At 39.1% G+C, this 23579-nt stretch overlaps 1 protein-coding gene across 1 annotated transcript in view; it reads left to right on the top strand.

The window, feature by feature from the left end:
* Positions 1 to 1469: 1469 nt before the first annotated feature.
* The window catches only part of DRC1 (dynein regulatory complex subunit 1), a 2270880-nt gene continuing 2248770 nt past the window's right edge, over positions 1470 to 23579 (top strand). Inside the window, exons 1-2 of the mRNA XM_044062852.1 lie at positions 1470 to 1767; positions 22019 to 22103. Coding sequence (XP_043918787.1) covers positions 1637 to 1767; positions 22019 to 22103 — 216 coding nt within the window. The 5' untranslated portion in view covers positions 1470 to 1636. The remainder of the gene's footprint in view (positions 1768 to 22018; positions 22104 to 23579) is intronic.

Below are 23579 nucleotides of genomic sequence, written 5' to 3'. Positions count from 1 at the left end.
GTGAATACTCACAATGGATATTCACCATGTCACTGTATAATCTGCATGGCTTCTCACTTAGCCCTGTCAATCATGTAGGACACGCCTATTCTTGCGCAAAAATCATGGTGGGGTAATGTTCTAATACAAAGCCTCCTCCCCTCTGCAATAAAAACAGTGGAAACAATTCCACAGCTGTCTGTCCTTTTTTAATATCAGCTGCTGTGTTCCTGACATTAGCAGGATTAATTACCCATCTAAGAAATAACAGCAGCACCGATACTGGGGTAAAGCACAGATTTAACTGTGTCTATATGTCATGGAGGTGGAGACGAATTTCTCTGTAAAGTATGTGAGAAGTTGAGTTTAAAAAAACAGTAAGTGGGCTTTCCCTTCCACTCCAATGCAAGAAAATAAAAGTTTTAAAAACTACAAGCAGGTTTCTGGTACATACACAATTCTGGAACCATATTGTAGGGAGAAAAGAAACCCAACGATTAAGTTAAACTGTATGAGAGGGTGGAGTTTTCCTTTGAGAGAAACCCTGACATATGGCAATCACTGTCACATGCAGCCATTTTTCACAATATTAAGCTTACATCAGCCTGCATAGAGCCTCACATACTGCATTTCTAAGAAATTCACCACAATCTAAAGCATACCTTTAAACTCCCTAGAATTTTCACAGTATGTCCAGATTTTTACCTCACGTTTTTCGCCTGTGCCTTATAAAGTTTGCGTTATGGGAAATCACCAAAGATTGAAGTTGCTAAATAATGACTTACAGTTCAGTTTTAGACTTTATATCCTTGAGAATATGCACGCTAACACAAATTTTATTCTAGCAGCTAAACTCATAAGAGAACGGTTTAAAATATGTCCTTATTTTGCCTCCTACTTTTAGTTTTTTTTTACAAGTTTTCTTGTGCTATGAGATTGATAGGTTGTTGTATCTTTCAGCTTTTCCCGGTTAGGGGTCGCCACAGCGGAACTCCGGTCCTCTAATGATTGGCAGTAGATTTTTACGTACCGAGTTGCCAGCCCTGACGTACAACCTTAACCGAAGGTATGCCCATTCACGCATGTTTCCGCACAGAAAACACTACCGCAGCACCACCACCGCGGTATGGGTCATAATAAATTAACAGTGAAAATATTCTACTGGTCCACAAAATGTATACGAGTAGGTCACAAACTACTTGATTCCCTCCCTCATTAGCAGCAGAGCCGAACTAAATGGGAATAAGGCCCAAGCCCCCAAATCAAAGACACTTTCCCAAATATTAATAATATTCATTTAAAGTGCATAGGATTCACAATCATATAACTGTTAAAAGCCTGCAGTTCTTTAATAACTTTATAATCACTCTGAAATTCCCAAGCGGCAGGGCAAAATAGTAACACAAAGCACAAAAAAAAAAAAAAAAAACACGGAAAGCGTTTTATTATTAGTCTATCTCTCCAGCCGCACTAGACTTGTGGAAAAGCAGTCAAATTGTAGCAGTTTACAAGGGAGGTTGGGTGCAAGTGAAGATCACGTGGCAGTTCGTTTACAAACACTGTTTCCTAGGTGCCGCTGACTTGGAGTTGCATGAAGAAAGGAGCTTCGAGATTGCAGTGTCTATGTACCGGTTTTTGTAAAGGTAGCAGGTGAACTATGACGAGTATGAACCCACCTGAAGGAGCGGAGGAAGAAGCGAAAGGGCCGAGAATAGATTCCGAAGATCCACAAGAAAGAATAAACACTCGCCGACTGCGAATTGCTGCCAGAGTGGAGGCCAAGAAAAGGTACATAATTTAACGCATGAAAACACTAAAGAGCTTAATTATATTCTCACTTTACTAGAGAAGATTATATACAGGAAGACCTGATTATAAGATCAAACATTGTAAAGACGATTTTATACTGGAAGTTTGGAACTCGGTATGTACATTACTGAAACAAAATTCTGAGGGAATTATAGCATAAAATTTGCAAACAACGGCATCTCAAAACTGAAAAAACAGAGGCACTGTTCCTCAGAGGTGAAATAGCTAAACTGTAGAACAGATTACATGCAAAAAAAGTTAAGAGGACTGAATACATTTCACTGGGAGAAATTCTCTGGTAACACAATATGACATGCAAAAAGTCTGCATACATTTTTTTCGAGAGAAAAAATAATGTGGGTAGGGTTGCCACCTTTTCAAATGGCCAAAGTGGGACATTTTCCGGACACACATCAGATTTTACAGGTCAACACACACCCATGGTCAGTACATAGGATAGAACTTTACTTTTTTGCCTAAATGAAAGCTTATTCTTGTAGCAGTTTAGTTGCTTATTCTGTTTCTTGTAAAATTTAGGTATTTTACATACAGAAATAACTATTTTATGTAACTATTACATAAAATATGGGATATAATTATGTCCTACAATCTCAGGACATTTGCCATTTTTAATATTTTTGGTCAGGACACAGCTGCCCAAAGAGGGACTGTCCCTAGCAAAGTGGGACAGGTGGTAACCCTGGACCTTTTCAATATTTACTAAATACCACCGTTAAAGCAAATAATCAGACATTCTAGATTAAATGTCTCTGTCACTGAATGTGTACAACCTATTATGAAGCCAGCATTCCTTTCTCATTGGAGCCTGTAACTAAATGCAGTAATGGTGTTAATCTTTCCTTGTCACCCATTCAGTCGCACAACTCACTTTCTCCCAGCTATTGGGAGAGCACTGGACAACAAAAAACAATGTTCGTCTGTTTCTTCTAAATGTTACATTCTCCAAATAGAAAAAAAAAATCACACGTGGATTAAAGTTCTGTACTTGTTCATCATCCACCATATTATATTTTAAAGTGCCCGTTTTTTTTTTTTTACAAAACCTGTTTTTCTTCCCACAATACCGTTGTAGCCTCATATGTTCTTAGGTGTCTACTTGGTTAACAACCATAAGGGACTTTTAGCCATGCATCCCAAGTCTTTGACAAGCTCTGGTGCCCATTGACAAGTGTAAGCAGGGGCTTGGGAGATTAAACATGTACAAGCAGGGGCCAAGGAGACAGACATAGGTGCCAAACCAGGGATGAATTTCCTGTTCCCCATCCAGTTGTCCAAGTTACACGTATTTATTTAACGTTTGTTGATTGGGAAAGTCTGACTGAGCACAAGCCCTTTTTCAGTGAAGGCCCAAGGGGAAAGCCTCAAACAGAATAAAGATAGTTACAAATAAATTATACAATACATAAGCTTATACAGTAGTGGTACATACAAGGATAACAAAGAAAAAATAGAGATATTCAACAACAGTTGACTATACAAGAGAAGGAAAGTGGGAAGTATTTATTATACATAGATTGAAAAGGAATGATTAACTAAGAAGTGAACTTAGAGTAGGATGAAATAGAGACATTTAGAACGAAAGAGAAGGAAGAGGCACAGAGAAATAGACAGATGATCTAGAGAGAGAGAGTGGGGGGAAATAGATGAGAAAGAGAGACTCGTATCAGTTGAGTGATTTGTTTAGGGAGGAACTCTGCTTTACGTGGATGGTGAGCTTACTGCAGAGAAGGGGTAGTCTCTGTGTTACATACCTGCCTCTCCAGTAGGACTTATTTATATCACGGGCAAGGTTTAAGTGTTTAGGACGGGTAAAATCTGGTGCTGTTTGTTTTGCAGATATGCAGGAGGTCCATCAGGGTGTGTCTGATAATGCCTTTTATGACAGACCTAGATCTCCCCTCAACAGCATGTAGGAGACAGAATACAGAGATAGAGCCTTGCGGTGGTCTGCATAGGATGTGTTATTTACACCATGTATTCTTTAACTGAGGAATCTGTGTAGATGTTCCAGTTGTTGGATGTACCTGGTTAGGTACCTACCAAAGGGGCATTGTACTCAGATAGGTCTGATGAATGCCAAATACAGTGGAACAATGACGTCCTTGGACCTAGATGCCTTTGTTTATAAGTTGCACAACATAGAATGATTTCCTCACTGTTGTAGAAGCATGATGGTCAAAGACTAGATTGCTGTCTATATGTGTCCCCAAGTTCCTAACTATAGGATCATGTCTTATGGGTGTGTTGTCAATATGATAGTTACCAGGAGTGGATGATTTCCTGAAGGATACTATTATGTATTTCTTGGCATTTAGTTTTTGTCTGTGGCACTGACACCAGTTATTTGTCTGTGTCAGCCCTAGCTGGAGAAACATATGTGTGTCACTGAGGGGAGTTTGACTGCTCCTAATTTGCAATAATATGCAGATTTAGTCAGCCAGAGGCCCTTGACTTTTTAGTTGACTTCAGACAAGTAAATGCCAAAAAGGAGAGGTCTCTGGACCAGTCCCTGAGGGATTCTGCTTGTGACTGGCCTCTTTGTAGTCGTGGACTCTCCAGTTGTAACTTCCAAGGGCTTATCTGTGAGCCAGCTGGCTATCCCACCGGGTGACATAAGGGTTTATACCTAACCTCTTGAGTTTATCAAGAATGACTGAATAGGGTATTATATCATTTGCCTTGGTGAGGTCAAGGTAGGCAGTGTGAACGATTTTGCCCTCATCTTTTGCTTTGATGACCATCTCAGAGAAGTCCATCAGGTTGAGTAGGCATGACCCGACCTTGTCGAAACCAGATTTAGTTAGCTCTGGTGTTTGGAGGTTTCCTGTGTCATGATCATTTCCATGATAATTTTTTCCATCGCTTTGCATTTGCGGCTAGTGAGACTTATGGGTCTATAGATGGCCCACCTTTGTACAGAGGGATGACTGTTGCTGTTCTCCATTCTTGAGGAATGAAACCTGTATGGAGGCTAGAGTTTAAAATAGTAATTCCAGAGGGCCTGATTGGTCATGCTTCATGTTATTTAGAAGGCATCCTGGCATATTGTTTGGGCCCATTGATGCACTGCTCTTGGACTTAGAGAGACATATATTTGAGGACCTCTTCCTTAGTGATGGTAAGGGGAAGCTATATTTAATGGAACTTCCTGAGGGGAGGTTGAGTGGGAGCGAGGGGGAATGTTAATGCCGAATTTATCGGCCAGTAGGTTTGCTATATCTTCTGGCTCAGTGTAGGTGGCTCCAGCTCTGCACACAATCGTGTATTGTCTTTGAGGTTGCAGACATAGCTAAAGAGTACCTTGCATTTGTCCTCTGCCTGGGAGGCCAAGTTTACCTCAAATTTGGCTTTGGTAGACTTTATTTGTTTAGTTTTGATGAGAGTGCTTTTATCTTGCTGGATGGTAGACAACCGTATTTTTGCCATAATTTTCTTTCTTCTGTTATACAGTCTGTTGATAATGTGATTTCACCATAGTGGCTTGTTTTTTGAGTTAGTTCTTTACTTCTTCCTGGTGGGTACAGCTGCCTCTGTGCAGCTATTAACATGCTTGTATAGGATTTCTGTGAAGAGTTCTGCATAGGCAGCAGTGTTCGCAGGGTTTAAAGGGGTTTAAATTTTGCCAGGTTATCCTTTTGATAGTAGGAGGTTAGCCTTAGAGAAGTTCCTGAGCATTCCAGGGTTAGCTGGTGTTCCAGGTTTTATTTTTTTATTTCAATGGTGAGCATTTTGTGGTCTGACCCTACCCTAGAAGACATTACACTAGGGGGTATGCAGCAGTCTCTCCTGTATTAGTGAGGACCAGATCCAGTTGTTTGCACCCCTGGTTGGTGTATTGACAGTATAGTCCAAGGAGTTTGTGTTTACAAAATCTAGGAATCTCTGTGCTTGCATGTTTGGTGTTTGTATATGATTCTCAGTTAATAGCTGGGTAATTAATGTCATCCGTGAATATGGTTTTGGGTTGGATGTTGTGTTTCCAGTAAGTTTCAATACATATTATGGGTTTCCTGGGTCATATAGGGGGACCTGTAGCTTGCAAGGAAATGGTATTAGAATTTGCCTATGGTGATTTGAACGTGGAGAACTTAAAATACATTTCCCTGTTTGACCAGCTTTGAGGTATATTTATTTGTAATGTGATTAGAGACTTTTCCATCTTCAGTCCCTGTTTGTGTAGTAACTGGTCTAAATGTGTGTCACACATTATAGTCTTGCACTGCTGGTATTCTCTCAGTGGCTTTAAACCATGTTTGAGTGACCACACAGATGTCAGTATTCTGTAGAGTGAGGAGAGCACGTAGGTAGTGGAATTTCTTCTTTGGACTCCTTACATTGAGTAGTAACACCTTTAGATTTTCTTGGTTCTGATGTGCCATGTCGGAAGTACTTTTAGTTTGGCATTGCCTAAAAAATACATTATGGGGGAAGGCAATGTTTTAGCTAATATTCAGAAGCCTAGATAGGAGAGGTGGAGACCATCTCTGCAAAAGCAGTGTGGAATTTGACAGTCTTCTATGCTGACAAGTATTGCACCCCCTTAGAATGACACCAGGAACTAAGCTAATTATTAAAGTTCGTGATCTTCTGTTTGTGTTGTGGCATCATCTTTGGAGATGGTAAATGCTGCTCAGTGCTAGGCTCATACCAACCTGAGACACATATTCCGAGATCTCCATGATCTTTGTCTTCAAATAGTGTAGGGAGGTACGTCTCGGGTCATTTACACCCACAAAGACTATGACTGAGTCATACTGGTACTTTTGGTCCAGTGGCATGAGTGCTTGTGTAATGTGGTGGATCATGGCCCCTATTAAGCAACTGACTGTAACTTTCACCTTACTCAGCTTAGTGAGCAGGACATCAGTGTGTCTCACAATGGCATCTCCAATAACCAGAATGTTAGATTGTGTGGTGGCTTTCCTTATGGGCTTAGAAGTTGAGGCTTTATGTGGCTAATTGTGTGGTGATGTGGATGTTGTTTTGAAAGTTTGCATTCAGGGCTGCTGAGGGTATTTGTTATGTGTACTTTGTCTAGGAGGTCTTTGGGGTTTAGGAAGGTAAATACATTTTAAGTGCTTCAGCGTATGTGGGTCTGTGTGTGATGGGTGCACCATTTGGACTACTGACAATCTGATTGAGATTAGGAGTGTTTTTATGAGAGAGCGTTGCCTCCAGTGACATTTTGTAAATACATCTCTCGCATACCATATCAGTTTGTATGAGGATTGGGAAACACCAGGCTGGTAACAGAGATAGTGAGAAAGTTCATATCTATGGCAGCAGACCCTTTTTATTGATTAGACAGTTGCAGTGAGAATATAAACTAGTGTCAGGAGTATCTGGTTTGCAACTCTAGGAGTAGTGCTTGTCACTGCAAACTAGTTGCCCTGTATGCAACTAGGTACTGGTGAAATTTCAAGGGTGCTTTTACAGGAAAAATGTCAGTTCGAGGTGTCTGTGTCTCTACAGGGCACTATCGAACACTTGAGGGGAAACTAATAAGTAGACCCTGATTTATGGATGCTGTATTTTGGGAGGTTTTCTGAAGTTAGATTAGACAGCAGCTAATCAAGCTGTGCTTACTGAAAAGAAAGAACTTAGCTTTGTCAAGAATGATGAAAAGAGGGGATTCGCCTGATTGGCTACTATCTGGCTTCTACTATTGGTGGTCTCACCACAGCTTCACACTGCTGAGATACAATGCTACTTTGCTTTGTCTCTCACCAGAAGCAAAACAATAGCACCAGTCGTAAGATGAGAAGCAAGACACTGGCTCTTTGGTGATCAACAGTCTTGCCCAAGATGATGCAGGGATGTGTGGGCTTGGTGTAGCCTTTTCCTGTTAGATGCCTTGAATATAAACCAGACCAATCAGGATGGTTCAGCAGAGACACTTACTGCCCAATCAGAAACAGCCATGAATCAATGCACTCTGCTCCTTTAGTTCCTAGGAGCAAAATGTAAACACAAATTCCAAGCTGGCACCTATGAAGCAGTTATCAGGCTTTCTGGGGATCATCAGTCTCCAGGAAATAGTGTTCCTGTGCTCCTTATTTTAAAAGGAGCAAAGCAGAAGCACTAATCCCAAGATGACTACTAAGAGGCAGAATGTGGGATCTCCAATAATTGGTGGTCTTGGACTAGATGTTGCAGATTTTAAAGGTAAGATATAAAGAGGGGTTAATATCCTAAGAGTTGCAAGGTGCACTAAGCAGTTAGATATGAAGAAGGGAGTAATTTAAGCATTAGCAATCTGAGTGGACAGCCACTAATTTTAAAAGAGCAAGACAGAATGGAAAGGGGTGGGCACTTTGTATTATGGCTCTATAGAATATGGTGGGATGGCCAATAAATTTAAATGGCTGAAGGGAGTGATTTCACAAAATAATTTTTTATTTACTCACAGTAGCCAATGAAACTGAAGAGGGAAAGAAATATGTGGTCAAATTAACACAAGGGGCAGGCAACTGGAAAGACAGTTGAGTTTAAAGCACAGCAGTTTGGGAGGAGAGTTAATTTCTGAGTGACTCGCAAGAGAGATGGCTGTGGTGTCTTTCTTATTTTAAATATGCAATTAAAAGCAGAACACAAGTAAAACACAGTATGAAGAAAACACACAACAATATACAAAATAGAAGACAGTGAAGCAATACAAAATATAAGAAAGTAAAAACAAACTAACCTTTCTTCTCACAGGAATCTATGGCAGAGTCTGAGTGAGCTTTTCTGGTAAAGCCTTGAAATGTTTTATGTTGCCCCTTAAATAGGATTAGTTCCTAGCTACACTCTTAGCTCGCAGGCAATTAACTTTAATTGATATGTTTAAATTTCTTTGTGACTCACAAGGGACACAGCTGTGGTCTCTTTCCTAATTTAAGTATGCAATTAAAAGCAGAGTATAAGTAAACACAATGTAAAGAAAACAGACAATATACAAAATAGAAGAAAAGTAATACAAAATACAAGAAAGCAAAAACAAACTAGCATTTCCTTCACAGCAATCTATATCAGAGTCTGAGTGAGAGTTTCCAGTAAAGCCTTAATGTAGTTTATCATTGGTAGCAGTACCAGAACATCAACTGCGCTAGCCTAGACATAATCAACTTTAAAAATAAACCCCCCAGCTCTTGATGCTATCCATTCTGTTATTTGTCTGTATCTTCAGTGTATATCCGCTTATTATGTATTGCATTCACCAACTTGTGTAACTACTTACTCACTGTTCTTATTACCATTGCCATTTACTTTTTTGGAAGGCTCTCTTGCAATTGGGAAAGTCTGAAACTTTGAAAGTTGGGTTTTAAAACTGCATTTTTACTCTCTTCCTCAGGTGGAATGATCCAAGAGACTGGGAGCCACTTTTTAAATTTCCCTAGCTGTAAAATTTTGATCTTGTCCCGGTTTGAATTTGTTTTATTTATTCTGCCCGTTTCATTTATGTATTAAAACTATAGCTGACAGAGTGGTGCACATTTTTCTTTTTTTCTGTTGCAGTTACCTTTTTTTTATTTTATCTTTGTATGTTAATAACGTCCCTCACTGACTATAGTTACATTGGTTTCATGGCATTCTGTCCTTTTGTAGGGGTGTTATTAATGTTGGGACCATGGTGAAGAAGCCTTCTTTGCTCTTGTAATATCTAGGGCACTCCAGATGTGCTTCTTACAATGGAGATTGAGGAAGGGCACTGGGGAAACGCAATGGGAAGGTATTGGGTGGGATCCCAAAAGTACAAAAAAAAACTTGATTCCAGAAAGTGGCAAAAATATGGCCCTAACATATATAAGCCTTTGTGGTACACCACTTTCCACTTTAAATTGTTCTCATACCAGATTCCAAATCTTGACTTCCCATTTCATTAACAGTGATTTTCATATTCATTTTTCTATGTTGTCCCCTTAGAAATTTGAACATGCCACCCTCCTCCCCAAATATCTTAATGACCCATCTACTCTTCATGCTGCCTGTCATTAGTGCCTCATGTAATTTTGTGGTGGTTCTCTCTATTGCAGCTGGTGATGTGTCTTATTTGCTATCCTTTAATGATGGTGAGATGGTGAAGGCGGAGACTCTGCTGCTGGCAAACCATCATGTACAGCTGGCTTGGATTTGTACTGTTATATACTCCTGTTTTTCCTGTAATCGCCAAGAAGCACAATGCAGTGCTTGCTGTACTAGGATAAACATGAGTTTCAGTTTTCAATAAACTAGCTTGGTTTATCAAGTGCTGCCGAACCAATATTTCTATGTATGTATATATGTGTGTGTGTGTGTGTGTGTGTGTGTGTATATATATATATATATATATATATATATGTATGTATGTGTGCGTGTGCTTATATATATATATATATATATATATATATATATATATATATGTATAAACACTAGGGAATCTCGACGTATTGAAATGCCGAATTTCAGTACGTCGAGACGGAATACACGAAAATGCAGTTACGTGAAACTGCAGTATATCAACTACGGAAATGCAGAATCTGCTGTCTTGGTGTTGGTTTGTGACGTGTGGTTTGTGGATTTATCTGGGGTTTTAGGTAAGTGGACTTTGTTTAAGGGTACTGGTAGGGATGTTAGTGTGTGTGGTGGTGTTTTGTTGTGTGTTTTGTGTGTTTAGTGCGACCTTGGAGTTAGTATATATAAGTAGGGGTGTGTGGGGGGTGTAGGGGGCTTGCCCCCCTGCTTATAGGTAGGGTGTGTGTGTGTGTGTGTGTGTGTGTGTGTGTGTGTGTGTGTGTGTGTGTGTTGTGTTTTTGTTTGTTTTAGTGTAGTTAGGTAGGTGTGTGTGCATGGTCACGATTGTGATATTCGCGGTTTGTGTGTTCGGGTGTGTGAATATTCAGTCTCGAAATACTGAAATTCAATATTTCAGTATTTTGAGATTGTAGAGTGAATCCATATGTATGTATATATGTGTGTTTTTTTAATGTATTTCTCTTTCTCTGTGTGTGTGTGTGTGTGTGTCTGTGTGTGTGTATACATATACAGTGGATATAAAAAGTGTACACATCCCTGTTAAAATGCCAAGTTTTTGTGATATAAAAAATTAGACCACAGTAAATCATTTGAAAGCTTTTCCCACCTTAAATGTGACTTATAATCTGTACAGTTCAATTGAAAAATCTGTTAGAAGAAACAATATATATATATAAAACAAAAAAGAAAAACGTACAATAAACTGGAGGGGAAAAATATAAAAAAAATAAAAAAACGTACAATAAGCTGGTTGCATAAGTGTGCACACCCTTAAACTAATACTTTGTTGAAGCACCTTTTGATTTAATTACAACATTCAGTCTTCTTAAGTGCACACCTGCCAACAATTAGAGATTCACCCCAAATAAAGTTCAGCTGTGTCAGTAGGAGTTTCCTGACATTTACTCAATGCCTGCTACAGCAAAAGCCATGGTTCACAGAGCGCATCAAAGGGATCTCATTGTTGAAACATATATTTTTCCCTAACAGATTTGTTTTTCAATTGAATTGTACAAGTTGTACGTCACATTAAAGGTGGGAAAAGTTTTGAAATGATTTATTGTAGTCTCATTTTTTATATCACAAAAACTTGACATTTTAACAGGGGTGTGGGCACTCTGTATCCACTGTGTATATATATTTTTATATATATATGTACATATGTGTGTGTGTGTGTGTGTGTGTGTGTGTGTGTGTGTGTGTGTGTGTGTGTATGTATGTATATATATATATATATATATATATATATATATATAAATAACATATATATATATATATATATATACATGCACACACACACACGCATACGTGTGTGTGTGTGTGTGTATATATATATGTATAATAAATGTGTGTATATATATATATATATATATATATATATATATATATATATATATATATATATATATATATATATACACACACACACATACACACAAACCCACGTATATGTATATATCTATATATATATAGCTATATGTGTATATATGTATGTATATATATATATATATATATATATATATATATATGTATGTATATATATATATATATATATATATATATGTAGTTCCCCTTTAGAATCTCGAATTGCTAAAAGCTCGAAATTCATAAGCTCCAGCGCAGAATCTCGAGTTTTCAGCAACTCAGAATTCTAAAACGGACATAAAAGACATGCAAACATGTCTTTACAATGTTTTTGCAGGGGAGGAAGCCCCCCTACACCCCTCACAACTCCCTACTTAAATATACCAACTCCGAGATCGCACTACAACGGGGATGAGGGAAATCCGACGTTCTGCACTGTATACAGAAGCATACAACGGGAGAATTTCCGTTCCTCCGCTATAGTGCAGTCACAGAGCTGGTATATTTCAGCAGGGGGACTTGGCCCCCTGCATACATGTCAGTAAACTTCCTTTTTTTTTTTTTGTTGTCTCCCCTTCACAAGTTCGAGTTACTGAAACTCGAGATTCTGGGCTCATGCTTATGAATTTCGAGCTTTCAGCAATTCCAGCTTGTGAAGGGGAACTATATATATATATATATATATATATATATATATATATATATATATATATATATATATATATATATACACATACATACATACATATGACGTATGTACATGTTTATAGATACATATAAGATTATTTTCCTTTAAGTACTTTTTCTTCTTCTTTGACCATTTTTATCTCCTGAACCCTCTGTAATTTATTTCTATACTACTTGGGCAAAATGTCTTTAGCAAATTGTTTCATATCCTTCCAGTGTATATCCTTTTATATTTCTATAAACAGTATCCTATATTGTAACTTTTTACAATTTGTTATGCTCTGTAATCGGTTACATTCCATTTTTATTTTTTGTCCTATTCATATTCATTTTTACTCCCCTTTTCTTATTTCCCTTATTAGTCTCTGTTTCCAACATTGTGTGTTTTTCTGTTTTCCTACCAAAGTTCTACAAATCTTCACAAGTGATGGGAAAGTATGGCAAAATCTGTATTGCACTTTGTGGGACCTGAATTAATGGTATTAGTGATACACGGCTTTCAAAATGCTGTGTAAGATGAAAACCTTCTGTTGACTTTGGAGGAAAAGTTTTGCCTTTTTTACAAGTTAATAAATTACAAATTCAGTCATCATGGACATTTTAGTGTCCTTTTAGGTAAATACATACATTTCTTGTAGAGGGAGTTTTCTTTGGTGAATTTACTAACTTACCTGGGCATACATCTAGGTGGCAGGAATAGCTTACGTGATGTGGAAAATCACTTCACTTTTCTGTAGTCTTTCTCACTGACCTCTTTCACAGTTTAATACTAATTAAGTGGTGAGTTTAAACTTTTGTTTAAAGCTCTTGTCAGTAGCAATGTATTGTTATACCAGAATTTAATAATATAAATTATTACCAATAGGCCATCGAGAAGCTTGGCTGTAATTTTCTCAAAATTTTAGAAATGTTATGACTAGTGTTAGGTAGATGCAAAACTTGCCAACATTATTTCTTTGGGCCACAATGTTGCAAAGTGAAGGTTCCCCCATGGCTACTGTTATTAATAGTCATGTACCATTGTATTGAAGTTTCCAATAAAGGACAAGCATTTAAGTGCTTATTCTGTATTCACATTGTTTTTAGCTTTCTGAAGTTTTTAGAAATGATACAACTAACAATTGGTGTCATTCTAAGGGGAACCAGTACCTGACGGCCTGAAAAGGCATGATTGACACGATGCTTTGCCAGAGATGGCCTTCATATGCCTCCCCTGGGCTTCAGGCAAAGGCTTTTGCCTCCCCAATAGTGCCTTTTTTAAGCAAAGTCATGAGCACAAAATTGCCAACATGAAAAATTATTCTAAATGAAATTTAAAGGTCATGCTGTTAAATGCTAGGAGTCTTAGCATGAAACTGCACTCATTCCAAGCATTCCTTGCCCTAGAGGATGCTGACATTTGTACAGTCACTGAAACCCGGTTCAAACCTGTGGAGAGCACCCCAGCCTTACCAGGTTACTTATCCTACCATACTTTCAGACCCCAAATGGAGGGCTACATAGCCAAAGAAGGTGGAATTTCAAAAAGACATACACACCTGCAGGCTGGTCAAATGGTATGACTCACCGGAGACACTCCAAGTGCAGTTAACAAAACACCTATCCAAATCATAGCTAGCTACAGACTCCCCAGCCATGACTCAGGATGCCCACTCCACCTGTCTGGACTTACTTGAATCCATCAAGATTCAGCCCTGTACTCTGATCCTGGGTGACTTTTATTACCCAACTATGTAGAGTGGAAGGCCTATTCTAGCCCTGACATGAACGCCCAGAGATTCCTTGACTTCTGCAATGCTAGTGCATTGGATTACCTGTTCGACACCCTTATGAGACGTGAAAATATCCTGGACCTGGTCCTATCCAACATGAGTAGCCACTGTAGCACCCCTACAGTGTCATCCTCCTTGGTAAGAGCCGACCATAAAGCAATCACTTTCGAAGTCACCATCCCCTCCCCATCAGGGTCAAACACAAAAACTTTTCCAAAACTGACTACAGTCTCCTGAGAGCAGGTATAAGGAGCTTTACAGCCACTGTCTCTTCATTTGGAACTAGCACTAATGTCCAAGCCGACACCAAAAAACTGTATAAGCACCTACATAGCCTTACGGACTCAGCAATACCTGAAGGGAACAAATCATCTTCCTCAGGGAAGAGTAAACCTGTCTGGTGGACAGCCGCAATATACAAACTCTATAACAAAAGGAAAAAAATTCTGTCCAGGACCAAGAAGGAGCAGGTGCCAAGTTGGAAGCAATCTCTCCTTTGTCTGAACAAGCAAATAAGGTCACTGGTGAAATCCTCTATGGCTAACTTCAAGTCCAACATCTGCTAAGGACAATCACAATGCCTCCTTCACATATGTCCTCAATCTCAAAGGTAACACCCAAATCTGCTCTGCACTGGTAGTCAATAACACCATGTACACAAACTCTGTAGATATAGCCAACATGCTGGCAGACAGGTTCACTGAAAACTTAACCCCCTGTGCCACCCATCAGTAAACCAGAACTTCCCCAGCGCCTGTCCCCCTCCCCTCATCACCAGGGAGCAGGTCTTTAATGCCCTGTCAAAGACAAAAAATACAGTCTCCATGGGACCCAACAACATCCCTGTTTGTATCCTACATGAACTCAGGCATGAGCTCTCCATAAAAGTAGGCACCCTATTCAACCAAAGCTTGAGCAGCTTCATCCCTTCTGAATGGAGCACAGTGACTGTCATCCCGCTACACAAAGGTGGAGTTGTCATCCCTCTACACAATGGTGGAGCGTCCACTGACCCATGCAATGATAGACCTATTAGCCCAACTATCCTGATCTGCAAGGCCATAGAACGCTTTATCATGGACCTTATAAGCAAGGACATTGGCAACCTCCAAACGCTTGACCCAACACAGTTTGGTTTTGTCAAAGGGAGATCATGCATGTTAAACATGGTTGACTTCTTCGAAACTGTCACCAAAACCATGAACGAGGGGAAGATGGTGCACACCACCTACCTTGATCTAGATAAAGCCTTTGACACTATTCCCCACTCAGACATAATAGATAAACTCTCCCAGGCATCAACCCGTATGTTACCAGATGGGTAGCTAACTGATAGAACCAACTCATTCAAAATAGATGAAGCCACCTTTAGTAGTAGATCCGTAATGAGCAGTGTACCCGAAGGATCGGTCTTGGGGCCTTTACTGTTTGGGATATATTTTTCTGAGGTGCAAGCCAAAACCAGTGGTCTGTGGCTGAACAAGTTTGCAGATGACTGCAAGCTGGGAGCTGTCATAAATTGCCCTAGTGATGTGAACATCATCCAAGAGGGCCTTACCCAAACTAACAACTGGTGCCAGAAACATGGCCTCAAACTGGATGCCAAGAAACGCATCATTATCCCCTTTGGGGAAAATGGCATCCCCACTAATTATCACATTAATTACAGCATACTAAGCACACAATCAGTTGTGGGGAACTTTGGCATCCAGGTTGATAGCAACCTGACTTTTGACCACCACGCTGCCTCCGTTGTACAGAAGGCTTTCTACATGGCCCACCTCATGAGTAAGGGTATTTCATCCCAGGAACAAGGAGGTCATAACATCCCTGTACTCCCTCCTTATATCCATTATTGAGTTCAGTACCCCCTTCAACATGTACCTTGCCAAGCACATGCAGCAACTGGAGAGACCACAGAGGTTCCTGACCAGGAAAATCCAGGCCTATCCTGTACAGATAGGCTAAAAGCCCTGTCCCTCTGCATAGTCTCATATAGACTGCTCAGAGGTGACCTGTGTCTGGCATACAAGGCCATCTCAGATCAAGCCTTGATGGAGTTGCTGCTTATCAGTACGTCAAACTCCACTCACACAACCTGTACGAAAGGCCTTAACTTGGTCTGTGACATTAATAGAACTTGTTGGCAGGATAGATTTGTGTCCCAAAGACTCCTTCATCTGTGGAATAGATTCCCTCTTCATGTCAAGCAGAGTACCTCTCTAGCCCTCTTTAAGAGGAACCCGGACGAGTGGATGGTAAACAGAAGATGCACCCCTGGGATCCCACCTGTGTCCCTGCTGGATGGGGGGGGGGGGGGGGGGCAGGTGCTGACTTTGTGGCAACATGGGTGAAATTCTTGGCTATGCTTATAAGGGCCTCCAGACCAATAGCCTAGTATCATTATATGAACCTATGAGAGTTTTTTATTGCATATTTATTCTGGTCTTTTGTAGACTTTCCCATTGACATCCTTTCTTGGGTAATATTTGTACTCTTCAGTTTTGTTAATGCATAGTTTTATTTATTTATTTTCATTTTTGTCTAGTCAACTGTACAGTAGAGGAATCATAAACCAAGTAAACAAAAAAGTCGTGTCTCTTTCACAGAACTGCAGTCCTCTTTCTGAGGAGTCTGTGTTTTCCATTTGAGTCATGCATTGGGACCACATAACAGGTGAAAATGTTTGCAGTTAGTTGATATGTTCTAAAATGTAGTTTTCAGTATCTGAGAAACATGAAAGTTCCATGTCTGAAAATAAGTATGCTTTACTTGCACAATTTTTAAATTGTCAGCATCCTCTGAGAAATTTAAGAAAAATGTAGTACATTGGTTTTGACTGCCTATATTGCACATTGAGCTGTATGTCATCTGAGGAGTAAATATAAAGTACGTATTTGTGGCACTTTGATATGTTCTTAGCTACTGTACTCTTCATTGTACGTAAAAAAGGAAGAGGTGGGACTCTGCATTGATGTCACTGATGCAGTTTTTTTACTAGTATATTGGACATCTTGGCAACATCAGACTTGCAGAAGAGTTACGGTATACTTCATCTCTTCCACTTTAGTAAAAACTTTATTTTTATTTGTCCCTATTTTCCCTGCAAACATCAGGCCTCATCCCAGCCATCCCTCTTCCTTCCCATTCACCAGGAGTGTAGGCATGGGACTTCACAGCCTGAAACCATAGGGTTTCTTTCTACAGGAATCAGGACATTTCTTATCTTCTGCTTCCTTAACCCCTCTGTATGTTCAGCTACAGGAGTGGGTGCAGTGTTTGCTGTGCTAAGCTCTTTGTGACTGCATGCTTCCGCACATCTGCATTGCTGAGGAAGAGAACAGTTGTTGGGAGATTTAGTGTGCGTGCGCGTGTGTGTGGTGAGAGGATATGTGGTGTAACTTCCATGCGATTTACATTCCATCTGATTTTTCAAGAACTTGTGTGTCCCCTTTATATGTATATCATTGTAGTTTCCTCATCAGCTATTAGCCATTAAACTTTACCCCCATATATGACACCTCTTTTATAAAAAAAACTGTAATAAATGTATATATGTGAGTGTAGGTCTGTGTGTTTATATCTGTGTGTTTATTTATTTGCATTTAAGCAAATGGAGTGTCAAGTATGTCTGTTTTAAATGATCACCTATACCACCCCTTTTTGCCCAGCCCTAGTTATTTATGGCTTTGTGTTTGAGTACATGCATACATTATGAAGAATATGTATTATATTGCACTGGTCACTACAAATTAACCTTAATATTATTTACAGCAAAACAAGTTTTTGAGGGGAGTAGGCCTGGCATTGGTTTGTATGTAGGCTGAGTAATGGAGATGGGCTTTTAAAAGTATTGAGGCTGTGTCATACACTAGTGATACGGACATATAATAATAGAAGGATATTTACACAGTAAGCACAATTTGAACTTATGGCCTGTGGTATTGGTGCATACAAAGCTTATGGCCAGTGGGCTATTAAGAAGCTTGGCAGTGACACCCTATAGTACTGAGAGTATATTAGTTGCTCCTGTAAAGAAGCTTGGTAGTAACACTTGATAGTACTGAGAATACATTAGTTGTCTGTGGAAAGAAGATTACATCCACATAACTCAGCCATGAATTTATGGTGATCTATCCAGTAGTCACATCTAGTTTTGAAAGTAGACTCGGTGTTAACTTGATTTCAGAACCATGGAATAATTTTCTTGGAAAAAATCCTTAGGGATTTTCAGCTTAGTCAAGATGCTTTCTAGGGTCTTTCATGGGGCCACCCGTGTAATGGTGTCCGTGTGACCAATCTGCAGTCTTGAAGGATGTAATCCCTGGAGAGTCTTAAATTGAATAGGTTTAAAATGGGTTGGACTGGGTGGTGCATGTCACTTTTTGACAAACAGGTGGGGGTATTATCAGGTCCCGTAGAGCTAATTTTGGATTGGTTAAGGTTTGTGAAATTAGCACTGAATGTGTCCTTGAGAATATTAGCAGTAGCTTTGCAATTAGTGTGAAAGACTGCATTGGAAATGAGAGTGGTAGTGTTTGTTTGTCTTTTGGCTTTTTCCCGGTAAGGGGTGGCCACAGTGGAACTCTGGTCTGCTAATGGTTGGCAGTAGATTTTTTTTACGAAATGCCGAGGTGCCAGCTCGACGCCCAACCTTCAACGAAGGCACACCCATTTACGCCCGCATGTCTTTCGAACGCTACCCAACTGCGGGGAGGACATGCAGATGTGTAATGGGCATTATTCCAAAGTTTCATAATGTAAATGAAAAAGGTTACCTTTTATGTTGATAGTGGCCCTAAATTCATACCTGGTCTTACATTCCTTGTTATTGTATGCTTAATGGGTTTACTTATTAGTTTTAGATATGTTTCTTTTAATTTGGAAATGGAGATCCGTAACACTGAACTTGGAAGAGATATTTAAAAAAAGATGGTAGATTTAGAGGATAGAGCATATAGGGAAAATCTGAGATTTTCTGCTGTAAAAGCGAACATAGAAGAAACAGACTGTATTAATTTTATGGAAGCACATATAAGCAACTGGACTGGTATTCCACAGCAGGAACTGTTAATTGAAAGGGCATACTCTGTATATGTTTAAAATCTGGCCATAAGAAAGCAGACAAGACCTTTTATTAGTAAAAATACAAACTTTCTAGCAGAAAGATTTGATCTTGGTAAAACTGTGGCACAAGAGCAAAGTATTACAAGTTGGAGACAGTAGAGTGTTTGTGAAAAATGGTTATTCACTGTAAACCAGCTAGAAGAGAAGCATATCTATTCCAGCAATCAGGAAATGTCGAGAGACAGGTGTGAGGTTCCAGCTGCTGTATCCAGCTTTCTTTCGGATTTTTTTTCTGGAGGATCAAAGTTATGTTTTGATGCAGAGCAGACTAAGGAGGAACTACAAAAGTTTGTCCAACTGAAAGTGAACCATCAAGCAGAAAGGGACTCTGCTTCTCATTCTTGTGGAGAGGCTTTGCTAGTGAAACCTTTTCCATTGTTCTAAAGAAAAATGCTTAAGAGACAGAGAAAAGCACAGGAGTTGACTAGAAAAATCTGAAGTACCTTAGAACTGAACCAGAATGTGGATTTGGGAGATGGAGGCGAACAAGAAGACGACCAGCAACATGGAAATTTACTGAGTAAATGTGATATCGCAAAGCATCAATCACATTTGCTAATATGGCTTTTTAAGAAAAAGTGGAAAGAGTGGACTTTTGTTGACTTTGTTAAACTTATGGGGAACTGAAAGACATTTGGTTCACTTCATGCCATTAATGTTTAGTAGGACACTGAGGGGAGGGGAAGGAAAGGGTAACCGTAAATAAAACAATTTCTGTTCTTAACAGTATTTCTGTGGACCTTTTCATGATATAAATTGCACGTTTTTTAGTAAAGCATTTTAGTTGTTCTTTTGTGTGATAGAGATACTAAAGTAAGCAGAGCAATGTAGGCATTACAATGCTTTTATATAGCCTTTTTTTCTCGTGTTTTTTTTTTTTTTTTTTTTTTTGCATGTTTAAGAAGTTAGACTGTTATCTTGGCTTGTTGAGGTGGGGCTGGGATGCAAAAGTGCACAGATCATCATAATATGTGTAGAGATTATATGTTTTTTCTTACTATGACATAGGTGAATATCTGAATTAAGACACGTGGCTTAATCTAATAAGTTTTAAGTGGAAGCAAGGAAATAAGAGAATAGTGAATATAATGAAAAGTTTTTTTCTTTAACAGTAAATGTTTCAGCTTGTCTTTAGAAACCTGCAGCTGAGGACTACATTTTGTTTCTTGCATTACCATTGAGACAAGCTGACTATGGGCAATAAAAAAGCCAAAGCACTGTTTATTCAAGGCTAAAAGTTAATGTTTTGGAAATATGCAGGTTTATCACATCTGTAAGGAGAATAAAGATAAAAAAACAACAGTCATCAGTTAGTGCAGGTAGAACCACAGACAGTAGATAACATGCATCTTAGCATGGATCCTCAACCTTAGGTTGGTTAAGGCCTGTGTTTGTAGCTGTCTGCATGGGACAGTTGCTCCTTTTAGGAAGGTTAAACTTCATTATTTGAAGATGTGCATAGTTTGTGTTTGTGTTAAGTTAACAAGTTCTGAGGGTGTATATTTTCTTTCAGGGTTTTTCATTAAAACAAAAAGTCATGTAGAATTCCATATAGGTTCCATTGTTAAGAAAGAAAAAGCAATATAAAAATAAAGGCTCAACCTGCCAAACATTAGAGGGTGCATGTATCACAAAAGCTGGAAAAAGACATTTAAAAAAAAACCTGTCCTATATAATAGGCGAGAATAATGCCTTCTTATCATAGTGGCACACTTTCCATATAATGTAATGTGAATGGTGTCATAAGTACAGACAACAAGGAAAGAAAATGCATTCTACGGGAGTTTCATCTGGAAAGAACTTGGCATGTGAATTTGATAAAGGATTTCTGGATTGGATATTCAATAGAATATCAGGGATAAAAGAAAAGAGGAGTACTTTAATATTAGTTACTAGAGGAGCCCCAAAGGTGATAGGACGGGAACAAAAAAAAGATAATAATGACAGATTTGTGGTAATAAGGGGCTGCTGGCAAGGAATGAGGGTTATGCTGGGATGTATTTATATTCCACCAAAAATTGCTGTTATAGAGCTTTAAAAAATGGGAGAGAAATAATCAGCTTTGAGCAGGGAGTATTAATTATAGGTGGGGACTGGAATTTTATTTGCATCAATGGGGAAATATAATAAGAGAGATTCTGAAGAAATTCATGAAAATATTTGGTATTGAAGATGCAAACTCAGTAGTAATAAGTCTTGAGAGAATTTACATTTTATTCCTCAAGGTACAATAACTAACTGGGTTAGACTTGAAAGAAATTATGTCACAGGAACATGTGCATTTAATTGAGAACTTTGATTTAATAATTAAATAACATCCTTTTCTATCAAACAGTTGGGTTCTAAGGTCTCTAAAATCAAATTATTAAGGTGGCTGACTATTTCATTCTGTTACAGTAAACCTTTATTAAAAGGTATTAAAATCCCTACTTGTAAGCAATGGACATTTAAAACGAAGAAGGTCTTTTCACAGAGCATTATGAGTAAAAGTTGGAGAGGCTACAAGCATGTGAAAGTTTCAGATACTGAACTGCCTAACAGCTGATGGCATTAGTCCTACTGTTTGATGAGGATGGATTTGCTCACCCAGATTAGTTCAATCTGTTGAGTCTTGCTTTGTTGAAGCATATGCCTGCATTAAATGTTTCTGTGGTAGAGCACCGTTTCATTGGTGGGAAAATATTAAATTAAATTTGTTTTTGATTCATAATTTTATTATTTAGATGAAAAGCTGACTCTGCCTTTTATTTGTTTTTCTCACACAGAGAAGCCCTAGAAGATCCAAATGCAAAAACAGACATTGAGGAGGTGCTGAGTAAGAGTCGTAAGCAAATTGAGGAAAGCTATCAGGTGTGTGTGTGTATATTAATGGAAACTTTCTTGTGGACGTCATGAGGTTTTTATATGCATTCTTTCACATCATCTCATGTTTGTCATGGTTGTCTGGTGGGTATTTACACAACGTACCACAGTATTGCAAAAAAGCTTTGTCTACTGATGCCCGGTATCTACAGTACGTTTAGGTAAACATGAGCGTTACCTGACTTGATTAAGCATTTCCATTCTGTTTATATATGTACATTTTCTTCTGAATGTTGATTGCTTGTGTGTGTGTGTGTGTGTGTGTGTGTGTGTGTGTGTGTGTGTGTATATATATATATATATATATATATATATATATATATATATATATATATATATATATATATATATATTGTCTTGCACGGTTCTTAGTCATTGGTAGATAAAAAGATGTTCATCATATTGACCACTGCTACAGTAACCTTAGCTATGTGGGCTATATCCTGTCTAGGATCAGGGCACCTTCCATGTGAGTAAACTGTCAAGCTTGAGCTGAGCTGAGCTGAATAAGGGATAAGTTGGGGTGCAAAGCCCTTCAGAGGTTTACTGCCATGGAGGAGTAGTAGTCTCTGAGGCTTTTGAGGATCGACTGTTGGTTTATGCTTTTTTTTGCTGGGCATGTAAGTTCCCTTTGGGGGGGGGGGGTTGCTGTTTTATCACTGTTACAATCCAGAGGCTGTAACATTCTTACCAGTGGAGCACTCGTTTTTTTTTATTTCTGTCAGTTTAAAATTGGTGTAAAATAACTGAAAACATTTATTTCTGGGGAGAAATTGTGTTTATTTTACTTTTTACTTCTCAGTTCGAGTGTCTTCTGTGTAGCGACATGCGTGAATGGGCGTTCCTTCGTTGAAGGTTGTGCGTTAGGCCCGGCAAGCCAGTACGTAAAAATCTACTGCCAATCATTAGCAGACGGGAGTTCCTCTGTGGCGACCCCTAACTGGGAAAAGCCGAAAGACACAAACAAACTTTTGTGGGGCTGGCATGTTGCTTTAAAGTGCTTTTTACTGTATTTTTCTGTCAAAAACTAACTTTTTGTGGTCTGGTAGTGTTTGCCAGCAATTGCCGCCTATCTTTCTTAGGAAAGAGGCACCGTTTTCAGCTTGACCATGGAACAGACTACTGGTCTCATGGTCGGTCCTTCTTCCAGTCCCAAAAAGAAAAAAAATTAAGCAAACATCCTTGGCTACCACAGCAAGCTAGGAGTTTGCCTCAGCCGCAGGTGGGTGACTCTGCTATGGCCATTTGTTGAACCACACAGGCCTCTCATCTTTTACCCTGGCTCTCCCTGTTGTAGCACCTGTAGTCACTATGGACCAGGGGTTAGCCATGTCCTCTGCAGCTGTTGGGTGTCTCCCCACAGTGGGTAAGGGAGAGCCTGTCGTGTCATTTCTGGGGGAGATAACAGGGAAGGTTTTCCTGTTGTGTCAGAATGTTATGCCCATCCCTGGGGAAGCCATTGCT

This window comes from Protopterus annectens, chromosome 2.part1 (assembly GCF_019279795.1).
Source record: "Protopterus annectens isolate FY-2018-M chromosome 2.part1, PAN1.0, whole genome shotgun sequence".
NCBI lineage: Eukaryota > Metazoa > Chordata > Ceratodontiformes > Protopteridae > Protopterus > Protopterus annectens.
The sequence above is the reverse complement of the archived record's forward strand: the minus strand, read 5'-3'. Positions and strand labels throughout refer to the sequence as shown.